The 23719-nt window shown below is 38.3% G+C and overlaps 1 protein-coding gene across 2 annotated transcripts in view; it reads left to right on the top strand.

Annotated features, from left to right (window-relative positions):
- GPM6A (glycoprotein M6A) overlaps window positions 1–23719 on the top strand; it is a 241051-nt gene that overhangs the window by 105102 nt on the left and 112230 nt on the right. Inside the window, exon 1 of one of the 2 annotated variants that reach the window (XM_036894331.2) lies at window positions 16115–16687. The exons of the other annotated variant lie outside the window; for it this stretch is intronic. Within the exon in view, the coding sequence (XP_036750226.1) occupies window positions 16651–16687 (37 nt within the window). The 5' untranslated portion in view covers window positions 16115–16650. Of the gene's footprint in view, window positions 1–16114; window positions 16688–23719 lie in introns of those variants that run through there. 2 annotated transcript variants of the gene reach the window in all.

The raw sequence follows: 23719 nt of genomic DNA, 5'->3' as shown, positions 1-23719 counted from the left end.
GTCTGTTTCTTTTTCAGCTCAGGGGATAAGTAAAAATCACGAAAGTAAATACAGAGTTGTTCAGCCCCCTTTTTTTCTTAGCGTACTTAGCCTAGGGCATATAGGGGTCTACAGACAAAAATAAGTCAGGAAATGTGTAAGTCAATGTATCAATAGAGAAATAAATCAGAGGTAATGGAGACTGCATAGGAAGCTGAACAAATAATACAGAAAATCAATAAGCCCAGAATGGTGGCATGCATGGGTTACAAATAAAACAAGAGTCCTCTGTTCGGTGTATACACTGTTTTTTCAGAATGGATGAAGGGCGTGGACCGTGCAGACAGACCACCTGCTTGGCATCCCACCTCTGCCACTCATTAGCTGTGTGATCTTAGGAAAGTCACGGAAATCCTTTGTGCCTCAGTTTTGATAGCCACAGAGTGGGCATAACAATAGTACCTGTCTCCTAGGGTTGTGATGATGAAATGAGATAATACTAGTATTCCTAGAACAGTGCCTGGCCCCTCAGAAGTGCCTGATGAGCACAGCGTTTATTATTGTGGTCACTGTCCTCATCATTACCGTCCTCATAGTGTGCACGATGGGCTGTATAGCTATCATGGGTCAAGAAAGGCATGAACAGCATCTGTGTATTTATGTGTATGTCCAAAGTTATGATGTAACAATCATGCCTAACTCTCTGAAGTTCAACTAAGATGAGACTGTGGTGTTTAGCACAACTCCTCTAAATGTTTGAGGCTCAATAATAATGAAAGGCAGAGGGACTTAAATCGTTGCAAAGTCATGGGTCCTCAGCTCACATAGCCCTCAGCGCCCACCGCCTCTCCTGCCTCTACCTCCCCATGTCTCCTTCCCTCTCTCTCTCTCTGTCTCTCCTCTTCTGCCTTCTCCCTGCCTCACAGCAACAGCAGTCTATCTCTTTGCTTCCGAAGCATGGAAGTCCACTTCACGCAGGACCAAGTGCCATGCCCAGACCCTGAGCTTCGTCCGACCTCCATTGCTTAGATCACAGCAATAGCAAGACATTGATCATATCCGAGGTTTAAATTAATACATTTTTAATAAAATGGTTTCAGGGACCATCCCAGGCCAGTTCAATCTAAATCTCCCCTGTTAATGGCATCTGCATTTAGTTTTATAGTAGTTCCCTTCATCCTGCAAGAATGACGGCTAGGTTCTTATTTTACATTCATTGCTTAAAGGGCCCATCCCGGTAATCTTTCTGAAATAAGGTTATTGAAGTCTCCACATGCAAAACTGAAAAATGCTAAAACCCCTCAACTAGTAGCTCTCCAGATCAAACTAATTTAAAACACTTTTTCACTTGGCATCCAGCTATACTATCGACTTCGCTGTTTCACTAATTTGCTTTAACATCATCTGATACAGTTTCCTTAACAAATGATTGTTCATATGGAACTAGAGGTGTATTTGCCACCATATATGCTTGTCTAAAAGGATGTTATTAAATGATCTTTCAACTTGAAACTTTTCTCCCTCTGGATATGGTTATGCTTATCACTGAAATATATCAATTCCATTTTCGACTTTTTTTGATATATAAAAAGTTTAACATGCTTCACAATTACTAAAATTTTAAATAATGTTTGTATTGCTGGCACTAAACAAGAAATGATACTTTGCACTCTTTCTACATATACAAGCTGTATACTGCATCATTGAAAGATAAACTTTAGTACAATTGAAATTTACCCTGTAAATACTGACTGCACAAGAACAATTTAAAGTACCTTCTTAAAATTCCTAATATTGATAGTTCACAAGCTCTATAGGTTCTGCAGTTCCTCTTTTAATCCTAGTATTTGTATTTGTTATTAGCTTAGCATATGTCAGAGACTCAATATCGTATGTATATGTATATTTGCTTCAACATCATCCACAGAGTGGGAATTAGAAATATAACAGGATCACAAAATCACAAATTTTGATAGCAGATAAGCTAGTTTTATTAACTCTAAAAATTCCACATGAAAGGTTTAAAGAGCCTTTAGAATATGAGAGATTTCCTCACAAAAGTAGGTATTTTATCTTGTTTGTAAACAGCAGAACCATTCTGCAAAGAATAACCATCGTATTGAAACACCATAGTGAGATTGTCACCTGCCAAAGTTTTTCTGCTTTGGGAACTTTAAAAAATTGTTTTAAGATGAGTCATGGAAGCTTCCAAAAGTTCAAACACATGACATGTCAAAAGTACACCCTCAGAGAATGGACTAACAGTTACCAAAGGGAAAGAGACGGGAGAGAATGGGAGGGTAGGGAGGGATAAGGGCGGGGAAGAAGAAAGGGGGTATTATGATTAGCATGTATAATGTGGGGGGGTCGAGGAAAGGGGAGGGCTGTGCAACACAGAGAAGACAAGTAGTGATTCTATAACATCTTACTATGCTGATGGACAGTGACTGTAATGGGGTTTGTAGGGGGGACTTGGGGTAGGGAAGAGCCTAGTAAACATAATGTTCTTCAAAAAATAAAAAGTACACCCTTTCCTTAAGTCTTGGACATAGTTCACAATATGAAAATCTCACATACTCTCAGATATTTCTATGTGGTTTATTAGGTGACTGCCTGATGACAGTGACAGACAGTTCTACTTTGAGGTCAGGGTGGTTTAGGCAGCCCTGTGGCATGGGCAAGCAGAGATGACCCAAGAATTGCTAAAACAGAGCAGCCCACCAATCTGCCCATTCAGATATTCTGACCCTTGAGAAAATTGATACCCACTGTTTTAGGTAAAAAAAACAATTCCTATTCATAGATACCCAGAATAACATCACCTTCTCAAAGCAGATTACCTTACAGCTCAAGGCAGTACAGAGTTAACTTAAAACCTAACATTTCATGACCTCAGGCTTTCTCTTACCTTTTCCTAAGCAGTTTATGGGAGAGTAAACTATTTGAACTGATGTCACATTTGAGGTCAGAGAAAGAAGGAAGCTAGTATTTTCTGAGTGCCCGCCTTGTCTATGCCAAGATTTGTGCTGAATTCACTTGATCCTACAAATCTCTGATGAATAGGCTTTCTTTTTCTTGGTTTACAAATGAGAAGTAGACTCGTAAACAGGTCATGGAGGACGTGCAGAGCTGGTGGGGCCGCCCTTTGGAACTGACTCTGAACTCAGGCTCCTTCCAGGACGTCAAGCTGGCTAACCGAGCCTATAGAACGGCCCAAAGGCTCAACGTGAGGGAAAATAACCCAGATATTTGTCTCCTAAGCCTGTTGAATACATAGCTAGCTGTTTTGCATCCTTTGTAGCTTACTTCACAGAAGTAGTGCAGTGTTATGATTAAGAGCACAGGCCTAAGAATCGGACCACCTGGTTCTGATCCAGCTTTGCCATTTCCTGGCTGTTCCCTGGAGTAAGTTTCCTGTTCTTTCTCTGTTTCCACATCTGTGAAATGGGGATGGTAATAGTGTGTGCCTCATAGACTTATTTTGAAGACTACATAGTAGAAGTGTGGACAAAAATGAAAGAACTGTGACTAGCCCATAATAAACCCTGACCAAAGGTCCTAGTATGTTGTTTGGAATTGTACCAGGTGGACCAATGAGTGGCTACCAACCAGCATTTTCTAGAGACACTGGAGTGGCTAAAATTTTTCATACAGCATGATTACTTCTTCCCACTTAATTATAACACTGGTTATAATTACATCACTTTAAACAATGGTTACAATTGCATCATTTTTGTATAATATTTTATATTTTTCAAAGAACTTTCTCATCTGCTTTCATCTGGAGCCTTATTTCACTCATCTGCCAAATGGCTTTCATTAATGATGCCTGTGTCATGAGGACACTGCAGGGAGGAAGTTAGATGGTGTATCTAAGACACTTAGCTCAGTGTCTGGCACGTCGTGCAGTCACCTTGGAAGTCAGCAGGGCAAGGACTAGTAAATGCATTTTGCATTGAGGAAATGGAGAAAAAACTTCCTTGGCTACACTTGTATATTGGACTAGCAGTGCATCTCACGCATGGCCACGTACCTGACAGAGTGCTTGGCAATGAAGAAGTAAATCCCTATTGGAACTAATTTTTCCCTAAAGGCTAGCGGCATCCCTGTTGTATTATACTGCCTATTTGACACACATGGGCATGGTGGTTATAATGTGAGTTCATTAATAAAAAAACTCTGTAAGCTGTGTTTTTGAGACAAGAGAAATTTGTTTTTTCATTGACTTCTATAAAAGGTGTTTGTGTCCAAGTCCTGGTCCTTAATGCAGGACACACACACACACAAATAACATTTGAAGCCGAAATCAGTCAAAGGGAGAAATAAAGTGGGAAAAACCCACTTATTGCTTACAAGCTGTCGTCGTCTTCTGCTTGTCCATGTCTCTCATGACCCGGCTGCAAAAGGACCCAAAGATACCTCCCTGGTACTGCTGTTGTCTCACTCCCCACCCACCCTTGTAATCACCCATTGATATGGAGATGGATACCTCTCTCCACCCCTTGGAAGCACCTGTTGATATGGAGATGCACCTTATAAGGCCAGGCGAGAGATTCTGGAAATATTGCAGTTTTAACCACAGATGGATTTATGTATTAGGTGTACAGACTGATGGCAAATGGTTTTTGAGATTGAATGCAACAGGTCACTTAAAAAAAGAAAAATGACAAGTTTGATTTCAACATGACTTGAAAATGTTCTACTTTAAAATGTTGTGTTGAATCACCTCAAAACAGTTACCAAAGATCCGATATGGACAGAAAACATTACATCGAATACCACTGCTGATTTCTTAAGCCTCTCTTTTATTGTCTTCCTTACTGTCTAATCAATAGGAAAATAATACTGATGACCATTTCACACAGGAGATTTTTAGATATATGTTTATGATTATGACTGTGGATGATGTTTGGGGGCCTCATATGTCGATGACGAAGGAGCCCCTCAAATCCTCTTTGGTGTATGATCCCGAGTGATTTTCATCACTGCATGTATCAGAACTTAATATTGTCTTTTTTATGTATATTGGTGTATTTAGCCTCTTACCTTACGTCTTACTTAGAAGAGTCTAGTGTAAATACCGTGAGAGCAGGGGTGTGGCAGAAATTTCCATTGAACTCCCCAGAAGTTAGATTTGTATCTGGAAGATGCTAAGCACTAAATATATAGTTGGTCTATTAATGAATGAAAGACAAACCCCTGGGAAAGATTGCCTTGGACATCTAATATTTTAAGATAATATTTTTTTAAATTTAAATTTAAATTTACAGTGCAATTTATATTGAAGATTCTGTATGGTTTACACAGGATATACAATAAGGGCTGCCTAGAAAAATACTTGAAAGTTTATACTGGCATGCTACTCGCCTAGCTACAAGTGTCACACCTGTTAAACAAGGAAACTTTAAAGTACATTTTACATCCACTTATTTGCAGGAACTGATTAGTCCATGTTTGTGTCCTTTTTGTTTATTGAGCCATTTAATGTAATGGAGACAATGAGATGTTGAGGGATTTTATATTCAGATTTTGCCTCTTCATAGCTGTGGAACTTGTGCAAATTATTTCCTCCTTTCAGTCTCAGTCTTACCTCCTGTAGAAACGGAATACCACTTATTCTTGGGATTGTAGGTAATCAGAAAGATATAAAATATGCCCAGCATACAGTGGGCGCCACACAAATATATGTTAAAATCGTTGAATAAGAGGAGTTAAGCCTGGTCCCTGGAGAGCTGGGCTCTTCAAGATAGGGCTGTCCGCAGTCTCACTTCATGTAGGTCAGAAACAAGGGCGGGGTAGAGTTTCTGCTCTACCACAGGCAGAGGAACGCATGTGGAACTCTCATCTGTGTTGAAATAGTACAGATGAAAAAAATGTGTAACGTATACGTGCCAAATATGAATTGTGGACAAATGATATTGAAATTCAGGCGGTGGGATGAAGGGAGGGAAGTAAATCAGCTCTCCCTTAATGTTTGCAATATCAAGTCATAAAAACAGCTCTGCATTTCATCCTGGACCATGGCAGTGGGGTGTTTACCGGTGACGTGAGCATACTCCACAAAGCGCTGAGGAACAGCTGCAAATTGATGGATTGTGTGGTTGCCTCACGACCAGATTGGAGCCAAGTGGTGCTCCCCAGGGCTCATTTGAACCTGACCGTGCACATGGAACAGAGGAACTTTTAGGATGGAAATTATCTATGTCGTTTGAAGTCTTGAGCATGTCCATCTTCCTGGAGCCATGTCTGTCATCCAACTAGACCCTGTATCATTGCCAATGGAACTTTCTTGGGAGACTGTTTTCTGGCTCTTTCTGCAGACTTGGGCTTATTCATATTCTCCTTAATTAATGGAGAGTAGATCACAGTCAAAGGCCTCTTGCTACTAGCAATCCCCCAAAATATGTTCAGATATCCAGCTCACAAAAAAAGGAACAGTGAATAAAATCACACATCCCTCTTAAAAGTAGAAAAGGAAGTGCCTTTCATCTTGATTCCCCATTAAATGAATCCTGTTCTCTCTGCTTTTGAGTTGTTAGTTCAGATGTGTTGGCAGGGCGCATTCTGAAGGAGGAGGAAAGTTGTCAACCTGTGAGTAGTTCGCTTTTATGAAGAGCTTTCACGTCACTTTAACGTATTTTTTCATCTATGAAAGGACTTGCGACCTAATGTGTAAGCAAAAAAGTCCAAAATGCTTATTAGGAAGCTGAGAGACTTGAATCTTATTTTTCATCATTTCTCTATGCACCATGTTGTGTAGTCATTTTTTTCAGAGGATTTTTCCTGTCATCTGTGTCGGCAGGAATATTCAAAGCAAGATTTAAAATCAGTATTTCAAAACCCAGAACTTAAGATAAGCTGCAGCCTTGCAAACATTGTGTGGGCTTTCCCCCTTTCTCTCCCCCATCCCTGTTCCTGTCTCTTTCTCTCACTCTGCTTTTATTTATTTATTTTTGCAGGCTTGTCATTTGCAGTATCCAATATGATATGTAAGGGTAGGCTTAACTGAGATTTCTAAATTGTTAAACTTTGTGTCAAAAAAAATCATCCTTCAGCTAAGATATCACTTAGGTCTATTGTCCTTAATGTAACACTAAGACTACTCAAAAATGAAAAAATGCTAACATGAAGGGTCCAAGTGACCTATCTTTTTGTGAGCAGTGAGTTTAGAATTAGAAAGACCCAAATTCACATCCCAGTTCTTCATTCACTTCTGTGTCATCTTGAGAAAGCTCCCTAACCTTTGGAAGCCTCCATTTTCTCACATGAAGGAAACCTCGCTTGTAGAGTTGCTGTGGGCATGAGAAATAATTTCTGTAAATTGCTAGCCCAATACCTAGAACACAATCACAGTCTGTGGTAACCAGCTTGGCTTTCTCAGGTGTATAAAATTATACTGTTCTGTTTTCCGATAATGACAACATTCTGTTGAACCACCTAAACAGGACCAAAAGGCATGCAGAGAATAAAACAGTATTATCACAAATGCCATTATGTAGAAAGGAGTCTTCTTAACATTATCGAATATATTTGTCCAGAGTTAGTTCCATGCATATGTTTATGTATGGTTTAAAATATGAAGTTACCATTCACACCATTTTGTTATACACTTGTATCGCTTTATTTTTTATAAGCAACTTTTCATATCAATGAGCATGATTTGCATAATCACTGCTACATGATACTCCAGTTTTCAGATGTAGCAAAATTTTTATGACTGATTCCCTCCTTAAGTGGGCAGCTTTTATTTTAAAAATAAGTATTATCAATAGAGAAAACCAGTTTGAAAATGAGGTTTCTAATTAAAAGAAGAGCTTTCCGTACATTAAATGCAAAATTAAAGCAACTATATATCATGATCAATTTGAGTTTATAATGAAAATGCAAGTGGGGTTTAACACCAGAAAACCTACAAGTGTATTTCTCTACTTTGTTTTTTTTTTTTTAGTGGGTCGCCACTGGCAATTACTTAAGGATAATGTGTATGACTGGGGCTGTCCCGGACAAGTGGGGACGTGAGTCACTGGTTGTAACCACACTGCAATGTACAGAGGAAGCAACCAGATGGGCACAGGTACCTGAAATGGTGATGGTGAGGAAGGGTGCCGGGTGCCCTGGGTGGCTGGCCAGGTAAGGAGACGGAGACAATGGTGCGATGACCGCCGGCCGGACCTCAGGCACCGGGTCGGCGTAGGACAGGCCCGCCTCCACAGCCTGTGCCGACTCCTCTCCCTGCTGCGAATGTGAGCTGTGTGAGTCTCTGTTCCGTGGTGTCAGAGTGTGTGGTGTGAGGCGTGTGGCTGAGGTGGCTTTGGTTGAGAACCCCTCCTTTTTGTTCACTTTCCAGCTTTCTGGGTGCTGTTTTCCTTTTTAATTTCTTTCTTAAATCACTGCGTTCAGCGACCTCAGTGAAGTTTTCAGCTCCGCAAACTGTACAATCTGGCAATTGAGAGCATTTGGAAGCAGAAAGCCCTGGGTCTGAATCCCATCTTTGTCACTTAAGAGCTGTGTGATCTGTGTACACTCCTGTTTCTTCATCTATGAAATGGGAGATGACATATATCTGCTGCCTCTGAGGAGTCTACAATGCTAGAACAAGAAAAACATTTAGCATTGTGCCTGTCTCCAAGTTAATGTTGAGTGAATGCAGTTAATTGCTATTTTATATTTTTCATAAAGCATTATTTACTGGAATACCATTTTTTTCCAAAGGAGAATAAACTGACCGAACAAAAGTAATTAAAAATTTGGTTACTGTGACATTGATATGATAATTTAATGTATTAATGGAGACAATATGTATAATCATCTTACTTGATGTGAAAAAAAGATTTGTTAAATTCAACACACTGTGACAAATTTCAGCAATGTGAAATCGAAGGGAACTTATTTGTGCAGATGGAATACATCTACCAAAACCTACTACAGATATATGTCAGTGAAATAGTAGAATCATTCCTTTTTAATTCACTGGCTCAAGTGAACATTGCTTTGGTGATCCCAGAAAGCATAGTAATATATATAGAGAGAAAGTATATAAAAATACAAAGATTAGAAAGAATCAAATATGTTTTAATTTAAAAATGTTGTGATTGCATAAAAATTTCAATATCTCTACATTATTAGAACTATAGGAGAGGGTAGCAAATTTGCTTCTCATAGTATTAATTTTTAAATGTATTCCTTTACTTCAGTCAAAAAGACTTGAAAAAAGATTTTTTTTAAAGGAACCAGAATACCTAGAAATAAAAACAGCAAAAGATATGCAGGCTGTTAGGAAGAACACTTTAAAATGTTCTTAAATGTATTCAACAAGTCCTGACTAAATGAACAGGTATCTCATATTCATGGAAGCAGATACAATTTTGCAAAGATGTTAATTGTTGCTCACTAAATTTATGAAGTTACTGTAAGTTCAGTAAATGAAAGATATTTCCCACAATAGTATTAGGAAGCTGACTCCAAAATATAGGCAGATGACCAAAGGGCCAAGATTTTTCTTAGATAATTTTGAAAAGAACGATCAAAGTTTGAACGCTTGCTCTTCTCGGTAGAAAGTAATTGTAAAGCTAAAGGAACTGAGAAAATGTGTTATTGACCCAGGCATGGCTTCATAGACTGATGAGCAGAACAGAGAGCTCAGGAATAGTCCTATATATACCTTGTCATTGTGCTGAGGGCCCCCTTGCTGTACAGGAGCTCTCTAATTTGATGTAGTCCCACTTGTTTATTTTTGGTTTTGGTGTCAAATCCAAAAATCATCTCCAAGACTGATGTAAAGGAATTTACTGCCTATGTTTTCTTCTAGGAGTTTATAGTTTCAGGCCTTATGTTCAACTCTTTTATCCACTTTGAGTTGATTTTTCTGGATGGTATAAGATAGTGGTTCCAGTTTCATTCTTTTGCATGTGACTGTCCAGTGTTCCAACACCATTTATTGAGGAAACTGTCATTTCCCATTGTGTATTCTTGCTTTCTTTGTCCTAAAGTGATTGACCATATATGCGTGGGTTTATTTCTGGACTCTCTAGTCTACAATAGTTGTATTTTTAAAATTAAATCTGTCAAAACATACTCCAAATCTTAAAGAACTTTCTGTACTTCAATTTCTTCTAGTAGTTTTAGTCTGAAACACACTTCTTCATTGATTAATTTGTTTTAAAATGAATATTACTCTTTTTAACCTCAAATGTAAGTTTTTTGAATACAAAAAAATAATTTATTCAGCATTTTTTGTGTCCCTTGTAACATCTGACAATCTGTTTGGCATATGGTAAGAAGTTAAGTGTGTTTTGAATGAATATAAATATTTACATTGAAATAGGACTTTGTGACAAGACCTCTGCCCATTTTCAGTGTTTTGGGTCTCCGACTGCGATAGGTATAGGCAGATATAGGGATTGTTGGAAGAATGGCCGAGGTTCGAATCCAACTTTACCACTCTGTACGAAGAATGTGACCTTCTGTGCCTATTTCCTTATCCATAAAACTGGGGATAATGGTAGCTGCCTCATAGAACTGTTCTGAAGGTTAAATGAGAGAAATGTCTTAATGCCTTAGAATAGTGCCCACTTCCTCACTACATGCTGGATATAATTTAATTATTGCTTATTATAATTGTATCTATCATACTTTGTTTCAGTTGTTTGTGTTTAATTGTGTCTCTCTTGCAGCTAGGCTGTTAACTCTGTGAGAGCAGAGAAACATGTCTGTCTGTCCTGGTCACCTAGCCCAGCACCTGCTACCTGGTAGTCACTGAATCAGTACAGGTTGAATGAGTGACTGAGCTATAGTTTTAACTTTTTTTGGTGAGTTCAATTTAAGTAGCCTTTTTGAGAAAATGAAGAACTATATTGGGCTGTTCTTTTATTACCTATTTCTGAATTAGAAGTAGTGTTTGGATTTTGAGAAGTAGTAGATTTGGATTTTCAGTCCAGACCAGGGCTGGTGACCTCATTGCTTCTTAGAAGCACGCTTTAGTCATCCCACCCCACCACACTGGGTTTCTTTCATGTTTCAGGGAAAACATAATTACCAAAAAAGGATTTAATTTTCTCTGGTTTGCTAGCATCTTGGTAAAGGACGAAGGCCATTTAGAAGTTTTAAAATTTTTATCAACTTTTTGGTTTACAGTCAATACTTATAACTGATGCTTCCTCTGTTGAAAGGGTAGATTTTATCTAAAGAGAATTACTCTTGAATTTTTCTGTCTCTCCTAATTATAATCAGTGCTTATGACAATACGGCTCTACTTAGTAAAGGGAACACGACATACAAAATGAATGATTTCCCAGTTGCCTTTTTGTTTTACTGTTTGCTTTTTGAAATATCTCTTTATCATTCTGTCATCAACTCAGACGGCATTTGTTTATATGTGAATATGACATATATGTCCTGGAATTATTGTAAATCATGCTCACAGTCCAGAATATTTTGTGGAAGCTCCTAAACATAAAATAAAGTATATTTTAAGACACTGAATTTTTTCATTCATTCATCATTATTATTTCATTCATGCATGCTCTCTATTGAAAGCTGACTCTGTGCTTGTGTTGTGGGGGGGAGAGAAATAGAGTCCCTGACCTCATACGGCTAACAGGCTACAGGCCAGTGGGGGAAATAAATGTAAAATGCAAATGTTGGGAAATAATTTGGTGTGTCGTGTTATGAGACCTGAAGGAGGTCTATCCTGTGGGTTGGGAAGATTTGCTGGGGGACAGTTCACCTAAGCAGAGATCTGATTAGTGGTAGATCTAGCTACCCAAAGGTGGAGGGAAAAGTACTTTGATAGAAGGAGCATTTAAAAATAGACAATTTTGTAAAACGAGAAGGGGATAAGTGAGTAAGAATGGCAGGGAGGTTAGGCTGGCAGGCCAAGCTCCTGCCTGTCATGTTCCATCTTTCCAACCAATTTAAGAAGCTTGAACTTTATCCTGAGAACACTGGCAAGCCATTGATCTGTTGTGAACAGGTCTGTGACATTGTCATGACAGTGGGCTTGGCCAACTCTGAAAACACAGTATTAATGCATTCAAGAGGAAAGGTCTTAGCGTGAAAGAGCCTGAGAAATGCGCAGGTGATTTCTTGGGGTAAATAATAGGTTTCTCATCTTTTCCCTTTTAAGACTCCATTCTTCTAGGGTACATGCCAGATCTCTGGAGGGTCTCTTTTCCTCTTCAGTAACTCTAGAGAAATGAACGACTAAGACTCAGAACTGGATTTTCCCTAATAAACACTTTGGGAAAAGATGCCTAGTAAACCGTAAAAGAGGGTCCTCCCCAGGAGGCCAGAAGTTAGCCTGTTACCTGTAATCAGAGGAATATCTCTCCTTACGAGCTTTTGTGTATTCAGTTTTGATTATCTAGAAAACCTTTTACTTACACCTCCACTTCCCTTTTTCTTGGTGAATATCACCTCCTTTGTGTATCAGATCAGATCAACCTGTACTTTAGGGAAATGAGAAAACTTCCCCAGCTATCAAAGCCAAATAAATAGCTTAGGTGTCCTTGTTGTAAGGCTCCAGTATCAGCCTGTGCTTTTTGCCCTTATTAGGTGTCATTTGTCATACAGTGTCGTGAGTTTTGACTTGTGCTGTTAAGCCGTGAGCATCATTAGGGCAAGAGGATTTGTTGTTAGTACCTCTCTTGCCTACAGGAAGTTCCCATGTATGTAAAAATGCCAAACAAACATTTGTACAGATAAAAAATGCAAGGAAGTTTAGGGGTACCAATACTTAAGTTCAGCAAGACTTGTAAAGACCATGGTCATTCTGTGAACTGATGGCATAATATGATTACAAAATTTTGAGGAGTGTTGTGCTACTTTTATAATATATTTAAACATTCAAGTGTTTGCAGTGGTTTTAATTTTAACAAAACCTTATGGAAGACAGTTTCCTACCTAGAGCTTAAACCAGCAGTCAAAAAGGGTCTTTTTCTTTGTGAAAATATAGGAATTTACCAACTAAAATATCTCATCCTTGAGGTAGTGTTGGATCTGTGCCTGAAACCTTGAGGAAAAAAAAAGCAGTTTCTAAACAGTGTTCATCTCTGTCCTGTGCCCTGTACTTCATATAATCATGTTTCCACATGTCTGACCAAAGCACCTTAAACCTTTTTTTTGCCCATTTCTTACAGTTGACGCTGTATTTGGAACCATCAACTTGTTTGGTCTGTCACTCTGTTTACTTCACCACGTTTTGAACATTGTAACATAAAGATGACTGAATTACATAATAGATGACTATGTAGATATTTTCTTGGTTCATATAATAAAATGTTTACCTCGATAAAATGAAGTGTTAAAGAAAGAGCCAGCTCCAAATTTAGTTGAATTAAGTAGAGTGAGGAGGATTTAAAATGGGTTTAGGTGTGTATTGTGGTTTCTAGCTCACATGGGGAAAATGTAGTGTTAAATATTCCCTAGACAGTGTTTGAAAGGGAAATTGTTATTTAACATTCCTTATCATCTTTTAACTACCTAGTCAATTCATATCATATATTTTGTTTGTTTTGATATTGAAGTATAGATGATATACAATCTTATATTGGTTTCAAGTATATAACACAGTGGTTCAGATGTTACCCACATTATTGAATACTCATCCCAACGAGTGCAGTTACTGTCTGACAACATAGGAAGATGTTCTAGAACTATTGACTATATAATCTATGCTGTACTTTCATCCTCTGACTAATTTATATTATGATTGAGATTTTGTGCCTCTTTATCCCCTTCACCTATTTCACTCACTCACCTCAGCCCCTCTCCCCTGGTAACTGCCAGTCACTTCTCAGTGTTTGTGAGTCTACTGCTGTTTTGTTCACTTTGTTTTGTTTTTAGATTCCACAAATAAGTGAAATCATACAGTATTTGTCTTTCGTCCTGGCTTATTTCACTGAGCATAATACCCTCTGGGTCCATCCATGTTGTCACAAATGGTGGGATTTCTTTATTTCTTATGGATGAATAATATTCCATTGTATATATGTACTACATCTTCTTTACCATTCATCTATTGATGGACATTTAGGTAGCTTCCATATCTTGGCTGTTGTAAATAATGTGGCAATAAACATAGGGGTGCATACGTCTTTTCGAATTAGAGATTTTGTTTTCTTGGTATATTCCTAGAAGTGGAATTAGTGGGTCATATGGTATTTCTCCTTTTAGCTTTTTGAGGAACCACCATGCTGTTTTCCATAGGGACTGCATCAATTCATATTCCTGCTAACACTGAAAGAGGGCTCCCTTTTTTCCACAATGACATCAACACTGTTATTTCCTGTCTTTTGGATAGTGGTTGTTCTAACTAGTGTGAGGTGATACTTCATTGTGGTTTTGACATGCATTTCCCTGATGTGGACTCATATCACATATTTTAAATGAATGACTAAAAGTAGAACAAAGTAAGTACAATGTGATTTGATGGGAATGTATTGGAAGGGGCATCTCCTCATCTCAACTTGTAGATCTAAAGGAAATCTGGAGAAAGAAAGAGAACAGTCAGTCCTTAAGGTTCATATAAGCCTATTTTAGAACTCATAAAGTGAATCTACTACATTGTCAATCATACTGCTTTTCAAACGAGTTTTCAGATAATGACTGTTCAAAATATTTTTAGTTCCAATGAGATTTAGGTTTAAAAACAATGGTCAGCAGCAACAACTCAACTGGGTCCAAAGACCTATTTGATTGTTGACTCTCTGGGTCTCTGGGTCTCCCTGAATCTCAGTGTTTCCCAGCATGCAATAGGGAAAAAAATAACATGTTCCCTCTTTGTTTTATAAATGGTTTGCTGCATGTGAATGTGTTTTTTAGGTTATAAAGTGCTCTAAAAACTTAAAGTGGCGTTGTTATTTCTCCTGCTATTACTATTAATGATTTGCTTTGCTGATGATTTCTGTGGTATGAAATGGTTGAAGAATATAAATGAGGGGCGATGCTCCATTCTGTTTTGACTGTGTGCCAGGTTATGTCAGTCTAGGGATACGCTGAAGCAGAGATGCTGGTAGGATTTGGCTCTTTGATTAATTTCCCTTATGGCTTCTTCCTCCAGTCTGTGCCCCGAGCGAGCAGCTCACTCACAAACCCCTGAAGACAGATTGGAATACATCCAGAAGAGATGGGTTTCTGATTTATTCGAATTGCATTTACCGTTGGGTTAAATTTGTTGAGTAGAGAAAATAAATAGCAAATATTTGCAGAAGTAAGAAGGCTAAACATTCTTTTATGAGAAATCATGAGAAAATGGAATGTTGGACAAGAATTACCTTTCTTAAATAGTTGCTTTTGTGATGATTTCGAGGGTGTGTGTAACATATTGACCCACTTTAAAAAATGTAAGTGAGATTTATGCTATAAAGCAAGAAACTTATACTGTGAAGAATTAGGATGTGCTATTTTTCATTTAGGTAAGGAATTAGCTGTGTGTGTGTGTGCGTGCTTATTTGAAGATGAAGACAGACAGGGATTCTTCCTTCCTTTAGACCCCTTGAAAGAGGAATTGTTTATTTTCTCACTTTATCTTTTGTGAAGTACTGAGACTCCTGCATCCTGCCCTGTCACTCAGCAGGCTGAAGTACAAGTGCTAATTTATTGCTAGGCTGCAGCCTTGTGATTTGCATTCCAAATCAGACTGCAGATTCCCATTATAAATGGCTTATCCCGTTGTTCCTTATCTAGAATTTGTTCCTTTCTTTTTATTATCCGACTCATGCCTGATAATGACCCTGGAAACAATGCTCCTTCAAGAGATTCCTATCTAAAATCAGCAGTTTTATTGGGTTAAATCATAACAATAAATTACAAAGACATCATTGGATTCTTTTTTTTTTAAATTTCAGTGGTTTTTCTCCCTTCAAGAGTCTTCTGGCACTGAAGTAAAATAATTGCTTAAAACATATCTTTCAGGCTTAGAGGTTTATCCTCTTTTGAAAACCATGCTTCCGTATCTTTTTAAATCTGAAAGGTGTGCGCTTACAAGTCCTTTCCTGATAACCAAGTTTTACAGATGAACCCTGAGATGGTATAATTAATTGCATCCTTTCTTGGCACTTCTAAATCACATTAACTGGGTCCTTAGTGAGGAGAGGAGGGGAAAACGCATTTTTGCTAGGTGTCTGCCTGGGCGAGAAGCAACCACAGCAGCATAAAGAGCTGACGGCGATCTGGGCTTTCCCACTCTGGTGGCAAAGGGGGGATTGTGGGTTGGTGGTCGGCTTCATGTTAGGAGGACACCCCTCCATCTGTTCACAGCTCAGCCTGTTTCCAATTTAAAGCCCAGATTTCAGTGCGAACCTCAATTTCTTTTCCCCATTTTAAATGCAAAGCAAGACTCGCGAATCGTAGAGTCTGCTTACTGGGATTCAGACCAAATTTCCCCCAAAATTCTCAGGCTGTTTGCTTGAATACCTGCTTACAGTGGTACACAATGGGCAGCTTTGAGAAGAAAAATTGATAATCTTCACGGAAGAGTAATTTGAATGAAATTACACTTGACAGCCTGTCTCCAAGCAAACAAGAGGCACGAGGGAGCCTTAGCTAAGCTCTGAGGACTTGCTCCAGCCACTGCTGTGGGAGCTTCCCAGGGAAAAAAATCAGCAGTTTTTCCAACATCTAATTGAGCTTTTGATTAATTCCTGTGCCAAATTCTACTGAAGAAAGGTAGCCATGGAAGAGAATATGGAAGAGGGGCAGACACAAAAAGGTACTGTGCTAAAAAGGGTTTACTTGTAACGAAGTGATTATTTTGCAGTTTCCTTGTTTGCTTTAGACACTTGCCAGTGAGGCTAATGAATGTTTCTCTCTTGGAAGGCATTTTTTTTCCCCCCTTCCTTCTGTTCCTTACTTGCAGTGGTGTCTGGCTTGAATGTTGTCATTATTTGGAAATCTGTAGATATGTAAGTGTCCAGATGCATGATCAAGCATCCCTAAGGACACTACAGTGTTGTTGCGAACGGTCCCTTAGACCTGTCTTTGTTAACCTCCATGTATTTCATGTTTTCATGCTAGTAAGCTGGGGCAAGGAGTTCCTTGTGTGAGCCACAAACGTGATGTTTGGAGCTAGTCATAGTTAAAAAATCTGATGATGTAACGATTATCGATACCTTGGAGTGGATATCTGATAGAACAAAGACCGAATATATTTATTATGTTTTGGTTGATGCACCTTCTGAAAAAATCTTTTTTTTTCTTTGCATGGATGCACTTAGTTCGAATAGAGATGGAGCAAAGACTCATACATTTTCAGAGTGGGTAGTGACTTTAGGGTCTTCCTTTATGTAGAGCTGACCATAACCAACTTCTGAATAACACACATCAAGGATATTTTCTGATGCATTTGTTAAGCTTGTGTAGTTATGTCTGGCTGTATAAGTTAAAGTGAAATTGTCATTTGTATAGGTTAAAAAATGACCAGACATTGGCAATTGCTAATGATTCAGACACTCTAGAATTTGTGTGTGTGTCAAGTGGTGGCTTGGAGGAAACCATGGTGTTCATTCCGAATCAGCAGTCTTTTCTCGCATGTCTGTTCTCAGGCTTATGTAATGTTATAGAAAGTGTTCTTATGTTCTTAGGATGGAAACAGTAACACAGGGAATCTACATAAAGGTAATATTTAAGAATAGTATTGAAAAGATCCAGTGATCGAATTTGATTTTGAATGTATATAAATGCATTATTTTAGAAAAGTATGTTTTCCATGATAACATAGGTAGTTTGGAAGCATAGCATATTTTTTCATTATTTTGTGTGATTCAGCTTTGCTGAATGTTAAGAGACACAGTCACATATGTATATAATCAAAGACCACTGATATTAAATATATAAAGGTATTATTAAGCAGTAGAGGAAGGTAATAGATAGACCAGTGTTCAAGTTTAGTCATTAGCCAGCATACTTGCTAATGATACTGTGTAATAGAAGCACAATAATCAATATAGATACCATGTGATCTGTTTTTTAAATCAAAAAAAGAAAGCTTCAACTACCTTTATTATAACAACAAATCTCTTAAGTATTCATCAGTGATTTGAAATGGCAAATTTTCATGGTAATTTCATGGAAATACCCTAAAAAGGCATCTCAATAACTATTTCACTTTAGAAACAAAATATCTTATTTTAATATTTTTTAAATAATATGTAAGAAGATTGCTTCTTGGCCAGTCAACTTGTTTAAGGAAAGATACACTGATCATTATAAATAGAAAAATAATCATTACTCTAAATAAAACCTAGAGATATGAACCATGGATTGTGGTAACAGGTTGAATATGTCTGAACAAGGTTTGGTAGATGCAGGAACCAAGAAAAATGATGTAATTAGTTGTGATGTTTTTTCCTCAGGTAACTCTGAAAATCTCTCCTTCGTAGGGTGGGGGCAGTGGTGAGGCGCAAGGGAGGGACCTGAGCAGTGGCTTCTTTTTATCCTTAAGATGTGCACACTTCAGTCATCAATGCAGCAGAAAATAATGTTTTTTAATTAAAAGTCATATCATGCTCTCTAAGTATATATAAAGATGTGTCAGTAAAATATCTATGAGTAGCTTTTTATTCCTTAATTGAGAAAGAGAAGATTTAATTCTCTTCAGCCCTGGTCTTCTGTTCTTTTCAACTATGCCTATGACAGCTTTTCTATCTAAGTTTATTGTTGAAAGTTACATTTGAATATAAATGTTCACTCTACATATGCAGGGGTGGGAGAAAAAAACCCCAGTTTGATGGGGTTTAAGTTGGAAGAGCTACTTGATAAGCAGATAAAATCATTAATTTTTCAAGAGTTGAGGTGATTTAGATTTAATGATCCATCTGCTTTAAAGGAAAACAACACTTTGCATTAAGTCTCATCCTTAAATTACATAGGATTTTCTTAAGTAGTAATTCAGGTATTGCATAATTCTCTTACATTTAAAAGATGCTCACTTGCTCCTTCCTACAATTTATATCTATTCTTCCCTGTTATGAGTTAGAAGGAAGGATTTAAATTCATGTCAGTATTGACCCATGTCACCTCCCAAATTCAACTAGGATGTAAAATGGAAGCCAGTGGTTTCATAAACATATTTGAAAACAATAATATAGTTGATGCTGAAGGACTTAAAAAGATCTTCCCTGAGAAATGTATTTTTCTTCATAATGAGCTCTCCCTTCCCCACTAAATCTATAAAAGACAATTGAAAGCAGTCGTAACATTTACCCTAATTTAACTGTTTATGTTAGGCTGGAAGAGAAGATAATTTAAAAGTGTGGGTGCCTTCACCAGCTATTCAGCTCTGTGAGCCCATGCCTTGGTGTGAAACTAAAATGGGGCCATTAATCTGTTGCTTCATCCATTTCTGCTTTCCTCCCAAAAGGTATCTCATTGTGCTGAGTGGGAGTCTAGTGTTTTCAGAAACATGTACTTTTTCTTTTCTGTAAAACATGCCCTCTAAATGAAAACAGTTACTTGCTCTTGTATTCAACCAAAACAACAGTATTCTGGTATCAGAGAAAACAAACAAACAAGGGAGCTGTTTTGAACTTGGTCCTTAAGTAGACACTTAATAAACTTACCAAGAATTGAGATACGTGGTCAGCAAACCAGGGCAACAAGGACCTCCATTACCATACAAAGGTTGAGCAAGATGCATGAAGAGATTTTTTTTGCAAAAATTTAAAAGGTATGTACATTTACGGCTTTTAGACATGCAGTTACATCTGGGACATTTTGCCCAATCCTGTAGGAAAAGATAAAAATGATTTAAGGGTATTTGATCATTAGTGACTTAGCAAATGCATGTTCAAGTGGCCAGGTACGGGGTGACTGTTACTTTATGGACAACCTCAGTGAACACACTACCGAGTTAGGGGGCGGTCAAGAGGAAGGTTGATGAATCAATGAGTAGAAGAAGTGATATAATAATAGAGAAATTAAAAGAAAATAACAGTGAATAGGAAGAGCTAGCAAGTTGGAATCTTCATGAATTTAGTGAATTATTCCAAATAGCCAAAAATCTGATTAATTTCTGAACATGGATATCATATGAAACAAAGCCTCAAAATGACATGTAATGTGCTGGAAATGTTTGATCAGCTCAAAAGATAACAGCCACAGTGATCACCATGCTTTTCTGGTATCATTAACCAGCAGCATGCCACTCTCTGCTGTCAGGAGGTTCTCAGCCACCGCCTTCCAGTACTGAAGCCTGGTCCCCCACCTCCTCAAGAGAACTGACCCTTGGTGACCCCTGAGGACTGGGTCACTAGAGGAAATAGATGATGAAAACCCTGTGAACAGGACCCAGGTCTGTCATCTCAACCCATATGATATGGCAGGTGTTTAACGTCACCATTCTGTCCTTAGCCTGACCCCCCAACACATGTCATGTTGCATATCTTTAACTTATTCAAGCCAGCAAGAATATCTAGATGAAAGGACAGTACACAGGTTTTCTTTTTCCCTTTCAATCTTACTGTCTGTCTCATCATCAACAATACTGTACAATTATATTTCACACATCTGCTCACAATTATGTACTGTGATTATGCATTCACACACATATCACTATAAAGGAGTTTATGCACAAAAGCTTATCTGTCATATTTATGGGCTGGTTGAAAGATGACTTTGGACCTAACCCTTCCTTAGGCAGACGTGGATCCTGAAGAAGGGACACCACTAATACATGGAAAAGAAGGTAGCTTTGCTCCACAATACTAGGAGATACTGGTCAGCCTAACTGGTCCAGTGATTTCAGTGCCAGACAGTGACTTTAGGACTTTACGTAAATTAACTCACTGACTCCTCATGATGACATTAGGTGGCACTAATATCAAGGAAACTGAAAATCACATAGATTAATTTGACCGAAGTCACACAGTAGCAAGTAGGGTTCCACAGAGTCAGATTGAGGCCAGGGTCTCACTTTTCACCTCACATTGCACTGCACTAAATGGTCAGTGATGCCACTCTATGCTGTCAGGAGGTTCTGAGCCACTGCTTTCCAGCACTGAAGCCTGGTCCCCCACCTCCTCAAGAGAACTGACCCTTGGTGACCCCTGAGGACTGGGTCACTAGAGGAAATAGATGATGAAAACCCTGTGAACAGGACCCAGATCTGTCATCTCAACCCATATGAGATGCCTGCCACACCCCCCTTCTAAGTGGCTCTGCTTCAACCACACACTTCTGGTGCGCCAAGCAGTGCTCTGTAATTTATGGCTGTATTTTTTAATCACCAAATCTGGCTTTTTGGCCAAATGTGGGAGGCTTTACCAAGGACAACCAATCTCTGGGTGTGCCAACAATCTGTGATCTGTAAGTCTTTGACTCCAAAACAATGAACCGGGTCAGCAGAACCCCTCTTCTTGACCATTGGGAAAAACCAACCCTGGTGTGCCCTGAGGGTTTCCTCTATCTTTATAGCGACTGTGCTCCCCATCCCCCAGCTAAACTGAGTGCATCTCTGTTGTCTGCAATCAAAAGACCTCTATACAAAACAATAGTCCAAATCCTTTTAGGAGTCTTACGTAAAGAGGCTTAATGTTAAGAACTATTCCCCAAGTTTAACCCACAAAGTGGGAGCTGAACCAAATGTATACTTAAATCTCCTGTTGACACTATTCTTCTAACACCAAGTGATTTTGGATTTTTCCCTCACTGTCTTTTATTTTTATAATTTGAATAATTAGTTCACCCTAAAACCACTACCTTCAGGTTGAGTATCAGCATGAAAACCTTGTGAGAACCATTGAAAGAACTGGAAGAACCAGAATGAGTCAGAGGGTCTGCTTTATTAACGGAATTAGGGTCTTAAACAGTACACCACTGAAATCCATAGACCAGTGGCTAGGAAATAACAGCATCAAAAACCTTTGAACAGTCATTGAAGTGGAAGAATTAATCAGCCTCCTTCTGCATCTTGGGTGTTGGCTACTTGCAGACCCATGAAAAAGGGAATTTGTCTTGTTTGCCTAGCTCCAAGTAGATACACTTCCTCGCAGCAAATGTTGTAAGATGCCAATTTGGATAAGAAAGCTAGAAGAAACACAGAGGTGCCGATTTTGTAAGGCTTATAGGAGAAATGTGTCCTGTGATTTGACAGCTGTCATTTAATGAGCATTTAATGTTGAAGCTAATAAATTAGCTTCACATTGTCATCAAGTGTAGTTCTAAGACATCTCTCAGTGGGGAAAATGAGGTGTATTTCTTCTAAAATTCAATAGATAGTCCCAGACGTCTGCATTGCTCTAGTTATTATGACTTCTATGGTTTAGATATAATGTTTTACAATTTTGTCATCATACGTTTTCATTCAATCAGTTACTAATTAAGTTTTTTATAAGCATGGTGCTGTTTGTCTCGGGGATCCAAAATGCTCAGTAACTTATATTCCACCATCTGGTTAGCATAAACGGTGTATGTAGACTTTTTAAACAGTGTCATTAGGATGCATGTATTCACCTTTTAAAATCAAAGTGCTTGGTACAGTTACTTCATTAACTCCTTGAATCGAAGCTTAAACCCTGAAGGTGACTAAGTAGAGGTACCGTGTGGTAGACTGAGGCACTGATACAGAATTACTTAGCGTGATGTGTTCAACATGGCTCTTAGAACTGAATTATTCTTTTAATCCAGAAGGCAGTGGCTACTAGAATTCAGTGGATTCATAGGCTACAGGAGACAGCTTCTCGTCTGGCAGTGTCGGCCTCCCTTCTCCTCTACCCATGCACCCCTCCCCCCATGCAGCATGTTTGACAGGTTTTTTTTTTTCTCATACTCGAAGGCAGACTGCCTGGCTTATTTTCAAAATCCTTTTGGAAAGCCTCCCTACTAACAGGTGGCACAGCTGTGGATTAGCTGACATGATAAAAATAATTCATGTTTTCCCCTGTGTTCTCTATTCAAATGGTGACCATTGTGTTAGATATTCTTAATCTGAAAGAAACTTCCTTCTTTGCTTGGAAAAAGACAAGAAAAGAAAAACAGAAGATAACTGATTTGTTTTTTCTCAAATTGTGAGTGGGAAATTTAACTTTGGTCACAGATGAAAGCCAGTAGCTTTTGGGGGTCGGTTTATAGAGGTCACTGGAGAATTCAGTCACAATAGGAGCAAATCTGAGATCACAGGAAAAAGGAAGGTGACTGTTGGCTTTTAAATGCTGTGTGTTCCTCAAGTATTAAGATATATCAGCACATTGGAACATGACTGGCATGTAGCCAGAATAATTCTGTACACAGAAAAGGACATTTAGGTGCATAGTTTAAATTGCTTAATGTTCTTGGATTTACATTTCTACCACATGACAAATGGTAAGCTTGTAGTAGACCTGCCTCTACAAAAGAGCATGTTGATGGACTTTCAGGATGATGCTAGGAACACGAAACGTATTGTTCACATTGCCTCCTATTGTGGAGTGTGCATGCTTTTTCTTCATTCTGAAGTAAAACTGAGGCAATTAGCAATTCATGCTAATTTTCCTTTCCACTAATTAGTAATAGACATTTCCATGTTTTGGCAAATCCTCTTTCTTTTGTTAATGTAATTTATTTCCCTCATTAGAAAGACTCTGCATGATGAATTACCTACTCTTTCTTAATAAAATGTGGAAGAAAAACTATAATTGTTTTATATTCTTTATTATTTGATGAGGAAAATTTCTAGTGAATAATTCAAATACCTAGTCAAATCTCTTTCCCCAAAATTTAACAGCCATTTTGCTTCAGTTTTTGAGATACCTCTCCTCATATCCTGTAT

The sequence above is a fragment of the Manis pentadactyla genome, chromosome 7, assembly GCF_030020395.1.
Source record: "Manis pentadactyla isolate mManPen7 chromosome 7, mManPen7.hap1, whole genome shotgun sequence".
NCBI classification, from domain to species: domain Eukaryota; kingdom Metazoa; phylum Chordata; class Mammalia; order Pholidota; family Manidae; genus Manis; species Manis pentadactyla.
The sequence above is the reverse complement of the archived record's forward strand: the minus strand, read 5'-3'. Positions and strand labels throughout refer to the sequence as shown.